The 11,903-nt window shown below is 41.7% G+C and overlaps 2 protein-coding genes across 14 annotated transcripts in view; one reads left to right on the top strand and one right to left on the bottom strand.

The window, feature by feature from the left end:
• Positions 1 to 3,128: 3,128 nt before the first annotated feature.
• LOC115139684 (rho-related GTP-binding protein RhoB) lies at positions 3,129 to 4,844 on the bottom strand. Its single transcript, XM_029677330.2, has one exon. It carries the CDS (start codon positions 4,620 to 4,622, stop codon positions 4,032 to 4,034), a length of 591 nt encoding a protein of 196 aa, XP_029533190.1. The 5' UTR covers positions 4,623 to 4,844; the 3' UTR covers positions 3,129 to 4,031.
• A 959-nt stretch (positions 4,845 to 5,803) lies between these two features.
• LOC115139683 (pumilio homolog 2-like) overlaps positions 5,804 to 11,903 on the top strand; it is a 53,850-nt gene continuing 47,750 nt past the window's right edge. For 10 of the 13 annotated variants that reach the window (XM_029677319.2, XM_029677322.2, XM_029677325.2 and 7 more), the window contains exons 1-2: positions 5,805 to 5,956; positions 7,703 to 8,069. In XM_029677319.2, the coding sequence (XP_029533179.1) occupies positions 7,716 to 8,069 (354 nt within the window). In that variant the 5' untranslated portion in view covers positions 5,805 to 5,956; positions 7,703 to 7,715. Of the gene's footprint in view, positions 5,957 to 6,081; positions 6,290 to 7,702; positions 8,070 to 11,903 lie in introns of those variants that run through there. The other 3 variants (XM_029677326.2, XM_029677324.2, XM_029677316.2) reach the window with 2 other exon arrangements.

Genomic DNA, 11,903 nt, shown 5'->3' with positions numbered 1-11,903 from the left:
GCCAGTTGGTCAGGATGACGTCTATGAGGGTGCCCTTGTTTACAGAGTTAGGGTTGTACCTGGTGGGTTCCTTGATGATTTGAGTGAGATTGAGGGCATCTAGCTTAGATTGTAGGACTGCCGGGGTGTTAAGCATATCCCAGTTTAGGTCACCTAACAGAACAAACTCTGAAGCTAGATGGGGGGCGATCAATTCACAAATGGTGTCCAGGGCACAGCTGGGAGCTGAGGTTGGTCGGTGGCAGGCGGCAACAGTGAGAGACTTATTTCTGGAGAGAGTAATTTTCAAAATTAGTAGTTCTAATTCAGTAGTTCTGGAAATCTCTGAATTTTTGGTGGCCTTCCTGAGCCAGGATTCAGACACTGCAAGGACATCAGGGTTAGCAGAGTGTGCTAAAGCAGTGAGTAAAACAAACTTAGGGAGGAGGCTTCTGATGTTGACATACATGAAACCAAGGCTTTTTCAATCACAGAAGTCAACAAATGAGGGTGCCTGGGGACATGCAGGGCCTGGGTTAACCTCCACATCACCTGCGGAACAGAGGAGGAGTAGAATGAGGGTGCAGCAAAAGGCCGAGAATAAAAGGAGCAGATTTCTGGACATGGTAGAATATATTCAGGGCATAATGCGCAGACAGGGGTATGGTGGGGTGCGGGTACAGCGGAGGTAAGCCCAGGCACTGGGTGATGATGAGAGAGGTTGTATCACTGGACATGCTGGTTGTAATGGGTGAGGTCACCGCATGTGTGGGAGGTGGGACAAAGGAGGTATCAGGGGTATGAAGAGTGGATCTAGGGGCTCCATTGTGAACTACAACAATGATAACTAACCTGAACAACAGTATACAAGGCATATTGACATTTGAGAGAGACATACAGCGAGGCATACAGTAATCACAGGTGTTGAATTGGGAGAGCTAGCTAAAACAGTAGCTAAAACAGTAGGTGAGACAACAACAGCTAATCAGCTAGCACAACAACAGCAGGTAAAATGGCGTTGACTAGGCAGGGAGGGTCGGAATAACTACACACAGAGCCTGAGTGCGGCTGGGGCCGACAGATAAAACATAAACAAGCAGAATGGAGTACCGTGATTAATGGACAGTCCAGCATGCATCAGCTATGTAGCCAAGTGATCAGTGTCCAGGGGGCATCGGTGGATGGAGCAGGGAAGCTGGACTGACGAGTATTACCCAGGTTAAAACATTTTGGCAGGCTGTGCCAAAAAACAATGACTAAATAGCTTGTAGCTAGTTAGCTGGTTAGCTTCTGGAGGTTCTTGAGTGTGTTCTAAAAATTAAAAATAATAGCGATTCCGTATCACATTGGGTGAGGCAGGTTACCGGAAGGTATAAACAAATAAAAATCGAAAAGAGATTGAAAGTAAATATGGGTCCAGTGAGTGTTTGGCACGCGGCGATTCAGACGGTTAGCAGGCCTGTGATAACAAGCTAACAGTTAGTAGGCCGGGGCTAAACAAGGTAGCAGTTAGCGGACCGGGGCTAAACAAGCTAGCAGTTAGCAGGCTGAATTAGCAAGCAAGGAGATAGCAAGGGCTAGAAAGTTAGCCTTTGGGGGGCGTCGCGATGGGGTGAGTCTGTTTATGCCTCTTCATGCGGTGACATCGATAGACCGGTCGTGTAGTAGCCCAGGAGTATGCTTCGGAGGTAGGACAGGAGCTCTGGCCGGGCTAGCTTCAAGCTAAGTGGGTGGAAACGCTAGCCAGAAGTAATCATCCGGGGTTGCGGTTAGCTAGTTAGCTAGTTGTGAAGATCAAGCTGGAAATGTTCCGTTTGCGGTTGGAATCCGGTGGGAATCCGGGGATAAAAAAATAATAGGTCCGTTATGCTCTGGTTAGAGTCGAGTTGTTCGAACTGGCGAGAGCTTTCCGAGCTAAAGGTTAGCTGATGACCGGTTAGCTGAAGACCGCTAGCAATGGTTTGCTGGTAGTGATAGCTGGTAGTTAGCTGGCTAGCTTCAGTTGAGGGGTTCCGGATCCGAAGTAAATATAAGTAAATATAAATACTTTAGAAAAAATAGCTACATTGGGTGAGGCGGGTTGCAGGAGAGTATTTAGAAGTTGAGGTTTAGCAAAATGTTTTAAAAGATATGCGAAGAAAAATATGTTAAAAAAAACTATATATACAAGGGACACGACACGACAAGACGTCTGACTGCTACGCCATCTTGGATAAACAATTGTTGGAAAAATTACTTGTGTCATGTACAAAATAGATGTCCTAACCGACTTGCCAAAACTATAGTTTGTTAACAAGAAATTTGTGAAGTGGTTGAAAAATGATTTCTAGACAATGTATTGTAGTTTTACAATTATTGTGTAATATATCCTGAACAGTTCTCTTGATAGAACCATCCCAAAACCATCCCCATTTTAGAAACAAAAACCGTCTATCTTATCTCCCTATTTTAAACGAATAACGTACACAATACAATAGAAGTGGCAAGAATTGTGTCATTATTGTCTTAAACCGCTAAGCTGACCACTAGCAGACCACCTTCACATTTAGTAGGCCTACCAGTGCTTCCAGTTGTTTCTATGTAGTTGGGGTGTAATGGAAAGCAGTCTCCCAGTCATCCTGTTTGCTCTGTCTTTATCTGTGTGCTCTGTCCTTTGAGCTCATTTCCTCTTATTGTGCTGTAATACTATTTCCAGTATTGTTTTTTTCTGTTTTATTTCTCCTCTTGCTTTTGATAGCTTTCCACACCACCTAACCCCTTCCTGCATCAGGGGTAGTTGGTCTTGTCCTGAATTGTGTTGCCATTTATCCTAAACAAGGCTGAAGTGAAAACATGCATGATGTGGGTGAGCTGCTGCCAGCCGTAAGCTATAATTGCATTACATAAGTTGATTGCTTTGTGACCCTGAGGAATACGAGACACATAGGTCAAGGTTGAAATATTTTGGGGGGGGATCTCTATATTGCTGGTGACCTTAAATTCCTGACTTCGGAGTTAATTCTTGCTATGATGATCTACTATGAAACTGTCCCTATCAATTATGGGACAGATAGTTATACACAAAAGTAAAATAATGAGGTTTTCCCATGTGCATTTACAGTTTACATCCCCAGCAGAGGCCAACCATATGGAATTCAACTGGCACTAGGTTATACATTATGATCATATCTTTATTTAAAAACAATAGAAATAACTGTGACACAAACTTGAAGACATAAAAACATATTGCACTATTGGGGTCTTTTTGAAACTCCATATACAATATGTGAAATAATTGCATTCATTCTTTACACAGTGCTGCAGACCCTGTCATCTTAATGCAATGTCAACAATTTACACACAAAAAAAACCCACTGGAGGCAGGATGGACAGCCTTTTTGATCAGTTTGAGAGCAGCTTGGCCCCCAAAAAATGTAGTCTAAGGCTTACAATTCAAAACAGTCATGTAGGCTCCAACACTTTGAGTAAGTAGAATCTTGGCTTGAAAACTGGACAATAACCTCTTTCACATTAATAATGCAATGTGACCATATAAGGGGATAAAGCCTTCACTAAAACTCGAGGTTGTACATTGCTTTTCCCTTTTGAACACTGCTTTCAGCTATAGGCCTATATTTCCCTCCACAGATTCCATAAATTGCCAAACACACTGGTTGCATATCAACAAGCCTTTTGGCCCCAGACACTCAAGTAAGCTACTTGGAACAAGATCCTCAAAGACTACAGCATAATTTCAGGCAGCATCTTGAATATTTGACAAACGTATTTCTTCAGTAAATTATAATCACAGGGAGTGTCCGTTGTACTTGTATTTGATTATATATTCGAGTCAAATAAGGTAAATTGGTCAGAATAGATCCAGATGATGATCCATAATCGGATTATCATTTATTTTGAACATTATGCTACTGGCTCGCAAGAAAGTCTTTAATGAGAGGCTTGCAGAGTCGTTTTTTTTATTTTTTTTTACTTTTCAAGCACAAGGACAACAGGTCTTGATGGTTTTGGCAGCCGTGGGCCTATATTATCGCTTACGTCAGCCGTTTATTAAATCACAACAACAGACAGCAGTTTACACAACCGTTGGAGGGTTTTGATCTCTTCTGTAAAGCTGCACGTGTCGCAGTGTCGAACACCTCCCGAATACCATCCTTTGTTTTAGCAGAACACTCCAAATAGTCATATGCACTAATGCGCACGGCCATGGCGCGCCCGTCCTCTGTTTTCACGGGTTCCTGTTTCATTCTGGACAGCTCGGTCCTAACAATCTCGTCGTTGCGCAAGTCTCTCTTGTTGGCGACTAAAATAATTGGCACGTTGGGACAAAAGTGCTTAACCTCTGGCACCCATTTCTCGGGGATGTTTTCGAGGGAGTCCGGGCTGTCCACGGAAAAGCACATCAGGATGACATCGGTGTCCGGATAGGACAGCGGGCGAAGGCGGTCGTAGTCCTCCTGTCCAGCCGTGTCCCATAGTGCTAGTTGGACTTGCTTGGTGTCCACTTCAATGTCCGCCACATAGTTATCAAATACAGTTGGCACATAGACCTCAGGAAACTCGTCTTTGCTGAATACAATCAGCAAGCAGGTTTTCCCACACGCGCCGTCACCGACGACGACCAGCTTTTTTCGTATCTCTGCCATTTGTTGCTTTTTACACTGATAGACCACTTTCCCTTGACTCTAGCTTTTAAACAAATATGACATTCGAAAATAATTATGTATCAGCTGTCTTTGTGTTAGCTAGCTACGAATTATGGCTATGAGTCTTGTTAAATTTCCCTGAAGGTATGCTAGTGCGTTTAGCCACTCGATTCTATCATTCGCAAATATGTATCCCTGTCTAACCACTGAAGTGCTGGCTTTATAAAGAGCACGGCGCATTCCTAATATAGCAATCCAATCGTATCTACCGAGGTGATTTCATCATTTCGAAAAAAGGAGGTGATTGGATCCCAGTCCTGCTTTGTCGGTAGGGGAGGGTAGTGTACCACGAGGATCATGTCTCGCCCAGATACCAACCTGGGATCAACTAATTTGGCAATGTCTTTGGCTTAATTCCTACATTTTTTTTCAATAAATGTTTCCTAATTCACAATCACGTAACTTAATGTATGAATAGTCATTTGACATAGGCCTATATGCCACTATCCATATGAAAAACACACAAGGCCTATACTAATGTAGAGCCAGCTCTAGGTCTACGAAAAAACATGTTTATATTTCAATAAATTGTGGGTCGCAGCTGGCCATCAAATAACAAGATAACAATTCCCAATGCGATGTTTTTTCCAGGACCTACGCACGGGCAGGCCTATGTACCCCATGAAACAACTTGCTTTCTCTCCACATGAAACAAAGATGATGAAATATTGCAAAATTGCTCAAACCAATAGGACTATTTGAAATTAGCTCATGTAGAGTATGTTTCCTACTGCGCGTGCCATGATGTGTTCCCATTCACAATAATCATGTTGTCGTTCCAAAATGCCTAGCATATACATCATATTGTTGCGATTTAAGTACAATTGATTGAGATAGGAGCATATGAAGTTGAGTCTTAATTGATTTTTGCTACACCTATGGAATTAGTCATATTGATTAAACATAATGAAAAATATTGATCAGCATTAGTGAAATTTTACACTGGACTGACTCCCTAATAGACTTTCATTGATACAGAGAAATCATGCATACTACATGTAAATAATTGAGAAATTATGAGTGGGTAATTTCATAGTCTATTTTTATTATAATCGCAAATATTGGCTTGTTTGACATGTTAGTGCGCAGGTCTAATGTACAACATGCATATAGACTGCAGGGAGGGCACTAGCGTGATAGTCAAACTCCTTCATTGCACGTTCAATCGTAGCTAACTAATCATTAAAACACCGATCTGCACGGAAACAAAACAATATACATTTCAACCACTGACATTTTGTACAAACATCGCTCTTCACTCTAAAAGACAGCGCGTGAGTATCTAAGTTTATATAATGCGATGTATTACGCATTCTCACTATTTTAAGTGTGGATTATTGCCTTGGTCGTTGAGTATATCCCCTTTTGTTTAGCGGGTAAGGCCCCTCTGAAACTTGGAGGGGGGCCATGTTGTTAGTGTAGCTAGTTACCCAGCAATGGTGTTTTGTTAATACAGCTCACCAGGCGGCATTTGTATGTTTCACTCGGTTAACAAGGTTTGCTTACTGTTCAACGGCGTGTGCACGACGAAGTGTTATGCCTTCATTGTATGCACGTATTAAACTACACTAGTAATTTTACAGCGCTGATTTTATCAAACTGAAAAGGTAAGGGGCCTCCCTCACTCTGCCTAGCTAGCTAGGCTAGTAAGCTAACAAACAAATTAAACGTTGACGCTAGATTTGTAAGTGAACTGGTAACGTTAGCTAGTTAACTTGGCTTCTGTCTACTGTTATTTTAACGAACAAATGTGATAGCCAGGTAGCTAGGCATTATAGCTATTGATCTAGTTACCTAAGTAGTTCGCGAAGGGTTGTTTTGCTAGTCTGAACTATGAAGCCAGTTGTCATGAACAGGGAAATCGTGGACGTAGCTAGCTACTGTAGTTAACTGTTTTTCTGACGTCAGTTTCATGCTAAACTAACAGTCTGCAAGCTATACAGTAGACAGTTTGTAAAGTCGGTTTAGCTAGCTAGTTAAAGTAGCCAGCTAGGTACCTAACTACTCGTGGTATTCAACATTTTCGTGAAAGCAATAACCACACACCAACATTAACGTTCGCTAGCTAGTAATCTAGAGACTCTATGCGCCGAATTGCCAGCTAACGTTAGCTAGCTAGCGAATGTTATACATTTCGCGTAAAACGTGTTTGAATGACGTTACTACTATCTAACGGTAGGTAGTTAAACTAACGTTAACGAACCATGTACAATATGTGGCTAACGTTAGCTAACTACTAACTAGGTACACATGCTTTCTACACTAATACAGTGTGTAATATTTATTTAGCAAAACGCACACCCGACAACTGCGACTTGAACACTCCAGTCAGACATTCATTGTTCGAAGGCTACGCTAACAAGTTAGCTAGCTAAGTAAGCTAGCAACGGTAGGCTAGCTTGCTATCCATCTATCTAACATTGTTTTGCTAGCTATATCCATAACGTTACATTGGTTTCTGTCTGTGATGTAGGTAGCGTATGTTCACGATTGATGTTAGTTAGTTAACTTTAGCTGTTTGGCTAAGAAGGCCAAAGCGCATATTACACGGACTTAAGGGACACTTCCGCAACGTAATGGAGTTAGCTAGCTAACTTTTCATATCTAATTTAGCTTAAAATACGCTAATGTTAGCAGTGTAATAAATACATTGTCTAGATAGTCAGGTAGCTAAATCAAACAAGGGGCATGTAACGTCCCCAGAGAAGATTATGTTGCTGTTGCTAGCTAGAGACGATGCTTATTTATGACGCTGACAGTGCTTCTGCTGCAGTTCTGCAGACATTTCAGCTAACTTATTAAACAAATAAAATAACGGAAACTGTCTTAACGTTAGGGACCCAAAAAAGTATATATATCGATATTTATTTTACTAGCTACAGTTGATACACGTGTATGTTTGGTTGGTCCAATAAGCTTACATTCAATATCAGAAACCTCAGCCTAATGTTTGACAAGTGCTATCCATAACCAATGTAAAGCAACCCTCTGACATGTTCTATTATTTCCCCCTTCCGTAGGCTTCCCCGTGGAATGAGCATTCCATGCAGCATTCTAAGTATGAATGACGTGGCCTGGCAGGAGACACGGGGTGGGATGCTGCACACAAACGGTGCCCCTGAAGCTGGGGGCGTCAGAGTTCATGGAGGGGGTTCCCTGGCAGCTGTAGGGGGAGCAGGGCAGGGTCCCGGGGGGCCACACCCTCTGCAGGGCATGGATAGGGGCCCCAACCCCACCCCAGGCACCCCACAGCCTCCACTGAGTGGGCGCTCTCAGGACGATGCCACAGTTGGCTACTTCTTCCAGAGGCAACCTGGTGAGCAGTTGGGAGGTTGCACCCCTAGCAAGCACCGTTGGCCTACAGGAGATGGCAACCACATTGACCAGGTACGATTATTTTGCCAGGGCCAAACTGCTTTCTGTTTGAAAAAGGTACAATGTTTGAATGAAGCAAACCTTAGACGTTTTAGAAACTACTTTACCACCGCAGAGACCTTATGCCGTTTCAGCCCCAAGCATGACAGAGATGTCACCGGTCATGCTTGTCTACAGGTTAATTTGCATAAATTAGTGCAATTAAGTTGGCACGTGTGCATCTTCATTACTTTATCCTGTGTCTTATTTATCACACATGCACAGCGTTTAGAGCGTAGTTTGAGCAGAATAATATCACCTGTCAGACAGCGAGAGCTGCTGCGTGAGTGGAACGTGCTCTTAGAAACAGTCATTCCGCTGCAAATTGTAAATGCAATCGTGTGATAACACGCTTGATGGCCACGGCTTTCTAATGCTACTATTTTTTATTTCTCAACTCCTAATTGAAGCCCGTGCTCCATTCGAGTGCCTAGGCAATGAATACGGTAGGTAGGCTACCAGCGTGTCACCAACCACCTTGCAATTGGAGGATGCATTGTTTGAAACCTGGATGTTTTTTACTTCATATTATGAGGCATGTCTTACCTTGCTCCAAAGTAGACGAGGCGAAATCCCATGACAGAAACATGGAGTCAATTATTTTATAAAGACTCCCTCATTTGCCATTGAAACCAGCATTTATCTCCTGTTCTATTGGTTTTCATATCAACTTTCTTTTGTTGTCCGGAAGCCAAAGGCACAATTCTAGTTATTCTTTTTGTTGCATCTTTAGATTCCCCCTCTAATTTTAATCTCACATGGAACTGTTTGCATCAGGTGTGCTATTTACAGTGCCTTCAAAGTATTCACACCCTTGACTTTTTCCACATTTTGTTAATAAAGCCTGAATTTTAAAATGGTTTCAATTGTCAAATTAGAAATGTGTATTTAGATTCTCCCCCCCCCAAATGAAAAGGTTAAATGTCTTGTCAATAAGTATTCAACCCTTTTTTGTTATGGCAAGCCTAAATAAGTTCAGGAGAGTAAATTTGCTTCACAAGTTGCATGGACTCAATCTGTGCAATATTGGTGTTTAACATTACTTTATTTAATGGCTACCTCATCTCTGTACCCCTGACATACAACAATCTGTAAGGACCCTCAGTCGAGCAGTACAGTTCAAAAACAGATTCAACCACAACGAGCAGGGAGGTTTTCCAATGCCTTGCAAAGAATGGCATCTGTTGGTAGGTTGATAAACAAGCAGGCTTTGAATATCCATTTGTGCATGGTGAAGTTAATAATTACAATTTGGAGGGTGTATCAATACACCTAGTCACTACAAAGATCCAGGCGTGCTACCTAACTCAGTTGCCGGAGAGGAAGGAAACCACCCAGGGATTTTGCTATGAGGCTCATGGTGACTTTAAAACAGTATAATTGCTATGGTAGGAGAAAAAAAATGAGGATGGGTCAACAACATTGTAGTTACTCCACAATACTTACCTAATTGACAGAGTGAAAAGAAGGAAGCCTGTCTAAAGTACAAATATTCCAAAAGATTCATCCTGTTTGCAACCAGGCAAAGTATTAATGCTAGAAAAAAGTGGCAAAGCAATTAATCTCTCTGGGATATGTGGGGCGCCAGCGTCCCACCTGGCCAAAAGCCAGGGAAATGCAGAGGGCCAAATTAAAATAAATTACTATAAAAATCAAACTTTCGTTAAATCACACATGCAAGATAGCAAATTAAAGCTACACTTGTTGTGAATCCAGCCAACATGTCAGATTAAGGCTTTTCGGCAAAAGCAAACAATGCTATTATCTGAGGATAGCACCTCAGTAAACAAAGAGAAACCATATTTCAACACAGAAATAAAAATATAAATCATGCCTTAGATTTGACGAGCTTCTTTTGTTGGCACTCCAATATGTCCCATAAACATCACAAATGGTCCTTTTGTTCGATTAATTCCGTCGATATATGTTCATTTATTTGGCGTGTTTGACCCAGAAAAACACCGGGTTCCAACTTGCTCAACGTGACTACAAAATATCTCAAAAGTTACCTGTAAACAACTTTAGGTGTTTTTTTGTACGTAAATAATCAATAAAATTGTAGACTGGATGATCTGTGTTCAATACAGGAAGAAAACAAACTGAAGCATGCTTTCTGGTCACGCGCCTCTAACAGTACACTTCAAGTGACCCTCGTTCAAGATGGCCGTACTTCTTCATTACACACAGGAATAACCTCAACCAATTTCTAAAGACTGTTGACATCCAGTGTAAGCGATAGGAACTGCAAGAAGGTCCCTTGGAAATCTTGATTCCCAATGAAAACCCATTGAAAAGAGTGAGGCAAATCCAATACAACCACGCTCTACATTTCCAAGCATAGTGGTGGATGCATCATGTTATGGGTATGCTTGTAATCGTTAAGGACTGGAGAGTTTTTCAGGAACAAAAAGGAAACTGAATGGAGCTACGCACAGGCAAAATCCTAGAGAAAAACCTGCTTCAGTCTGCTTTCCACCAGGCATTGGGAAATTAATTCACATTTCAGCGGGACAATTAACCTAAAACACAAGGCCACATCTACACTGGAGTTGCTTGCCAAGAAGAAAGGAAAGGAATTGTTCCTGAGCGGCCTAGTTGCAGTTTTGACTTAAAGTCTGCTTGGAAATCTATGGAAATACTTAAATGGTTGTCTAGCAATGATCAACAACCAATTTGACAGAGCTTGAAGAATTTTGAAAAGAATAAAGTGCAAATATTGTACAATCAGGTGTGCAAAGCATTTAGACTTACCCAGAAAGACTCACAGCCGTAATCACTGCCAAAGGTGATTCTAACACACTACAAGTCAAAAGTTTGGACACACCTACTCATACAAGGGGTTTTCTTTATTTTTACTATTTTCTGCATTGTCAAATAATAGTGACGACATCAAAAACTATGAAATAACACATGGAATCATGCAGTAACCCAAAAAGTGTTAAACAAATCAAAATATATTTGAGATTCTTTAAAGTAGCCACCCTTTGCCTTGATGTTTCTTTGCACACTCTTGGCATTCTCTCAACCAGCTTCATGAGGTGGTCACCTGGAATCCAGAAGCCAAAGGCACAATTCTAGTTATTATTTTTGTTGCATCTTTAGATTCTTTCCTCAAAGTGTTTGAAACAATCAGTTGTTGTGACATGGTATGGGTGGTATACAAAATATAGCCCTATTTGGTAAATGACCAAGACCATATTACGGCAAGAACAGCTCAAATAAGCAAAGAGAAACAGTCCTTTACTTTCAGACCTGGTCAGTCAATCTGGAAAATGTCAAGAACTTTGAAAGTTTCTTCAAGTGTGCAGTCGCAAAAACCATTGAGCGCTATGACACTGGCTCTCATGAGGACCGCCACAGGAAAGGGAGACCCAGAGTTACCTCTCCTGTAGAGGATAAGTTCATTAGTTACCAGCCTCAGAAATTCCAGGCCAAATAAATGCTTCACAGAGTTCAAGTAAATTTCTGCAAAGAAACCACTAAAGGACAATAATAAGAAACTTGCTTGGGCCAAGAAACGCAAGCAATGGACATTAAACCGGTGGAAATCTGTCCTTTGGTTTGAGTCCAATTTTTTCATTTTGGTTCCAGCCGCCCTGTCTTTGATGCAGAGTAGGTGAACGGATGATCTCTGCATATGTGGTTCTCACCGTGAAACATGGAGGAGGTGTGGGGGTGCTTTGCTGGTGACACTGTCTGTGATTTATTTAGAATTCAAGGCACATTTAACCAGCATGGCTAACACAGCATTCTGCAGCGATGGTTTACGCTTAGTAGGACTTTAATTTGTTTTTCAACAGGACAATG

Source organism: Oncorhynchus nerka, linkage group LG13, assembly GCF_034236695.1.
Source record: "Oncorhynchus nerka isolate Pitt River linkage group LG13, Oner_Uvic_2.0, whole genome shotgun sequence".
Classification (NCBI taxonomy): domain Eukaryota; kingdom Metazoa; phylum Chordata; class Actinopteri; order Salmoniformes; family Salmonidae; genus Oncorhynchus; species Oncorhynchus nerka.
This window is presented reverse-complemented; position numbering and strand designations above follow the sequence as displayed.

Coding starts and splice junctions, on each gene's coding strand:
- LOC115139684 (XM_029677330.2), bottom strand. CDS start 4,622: ATGGCAGAGATACGAAAAAAGCTGGTCGTCGTCGGTGACGGCGCGTGT.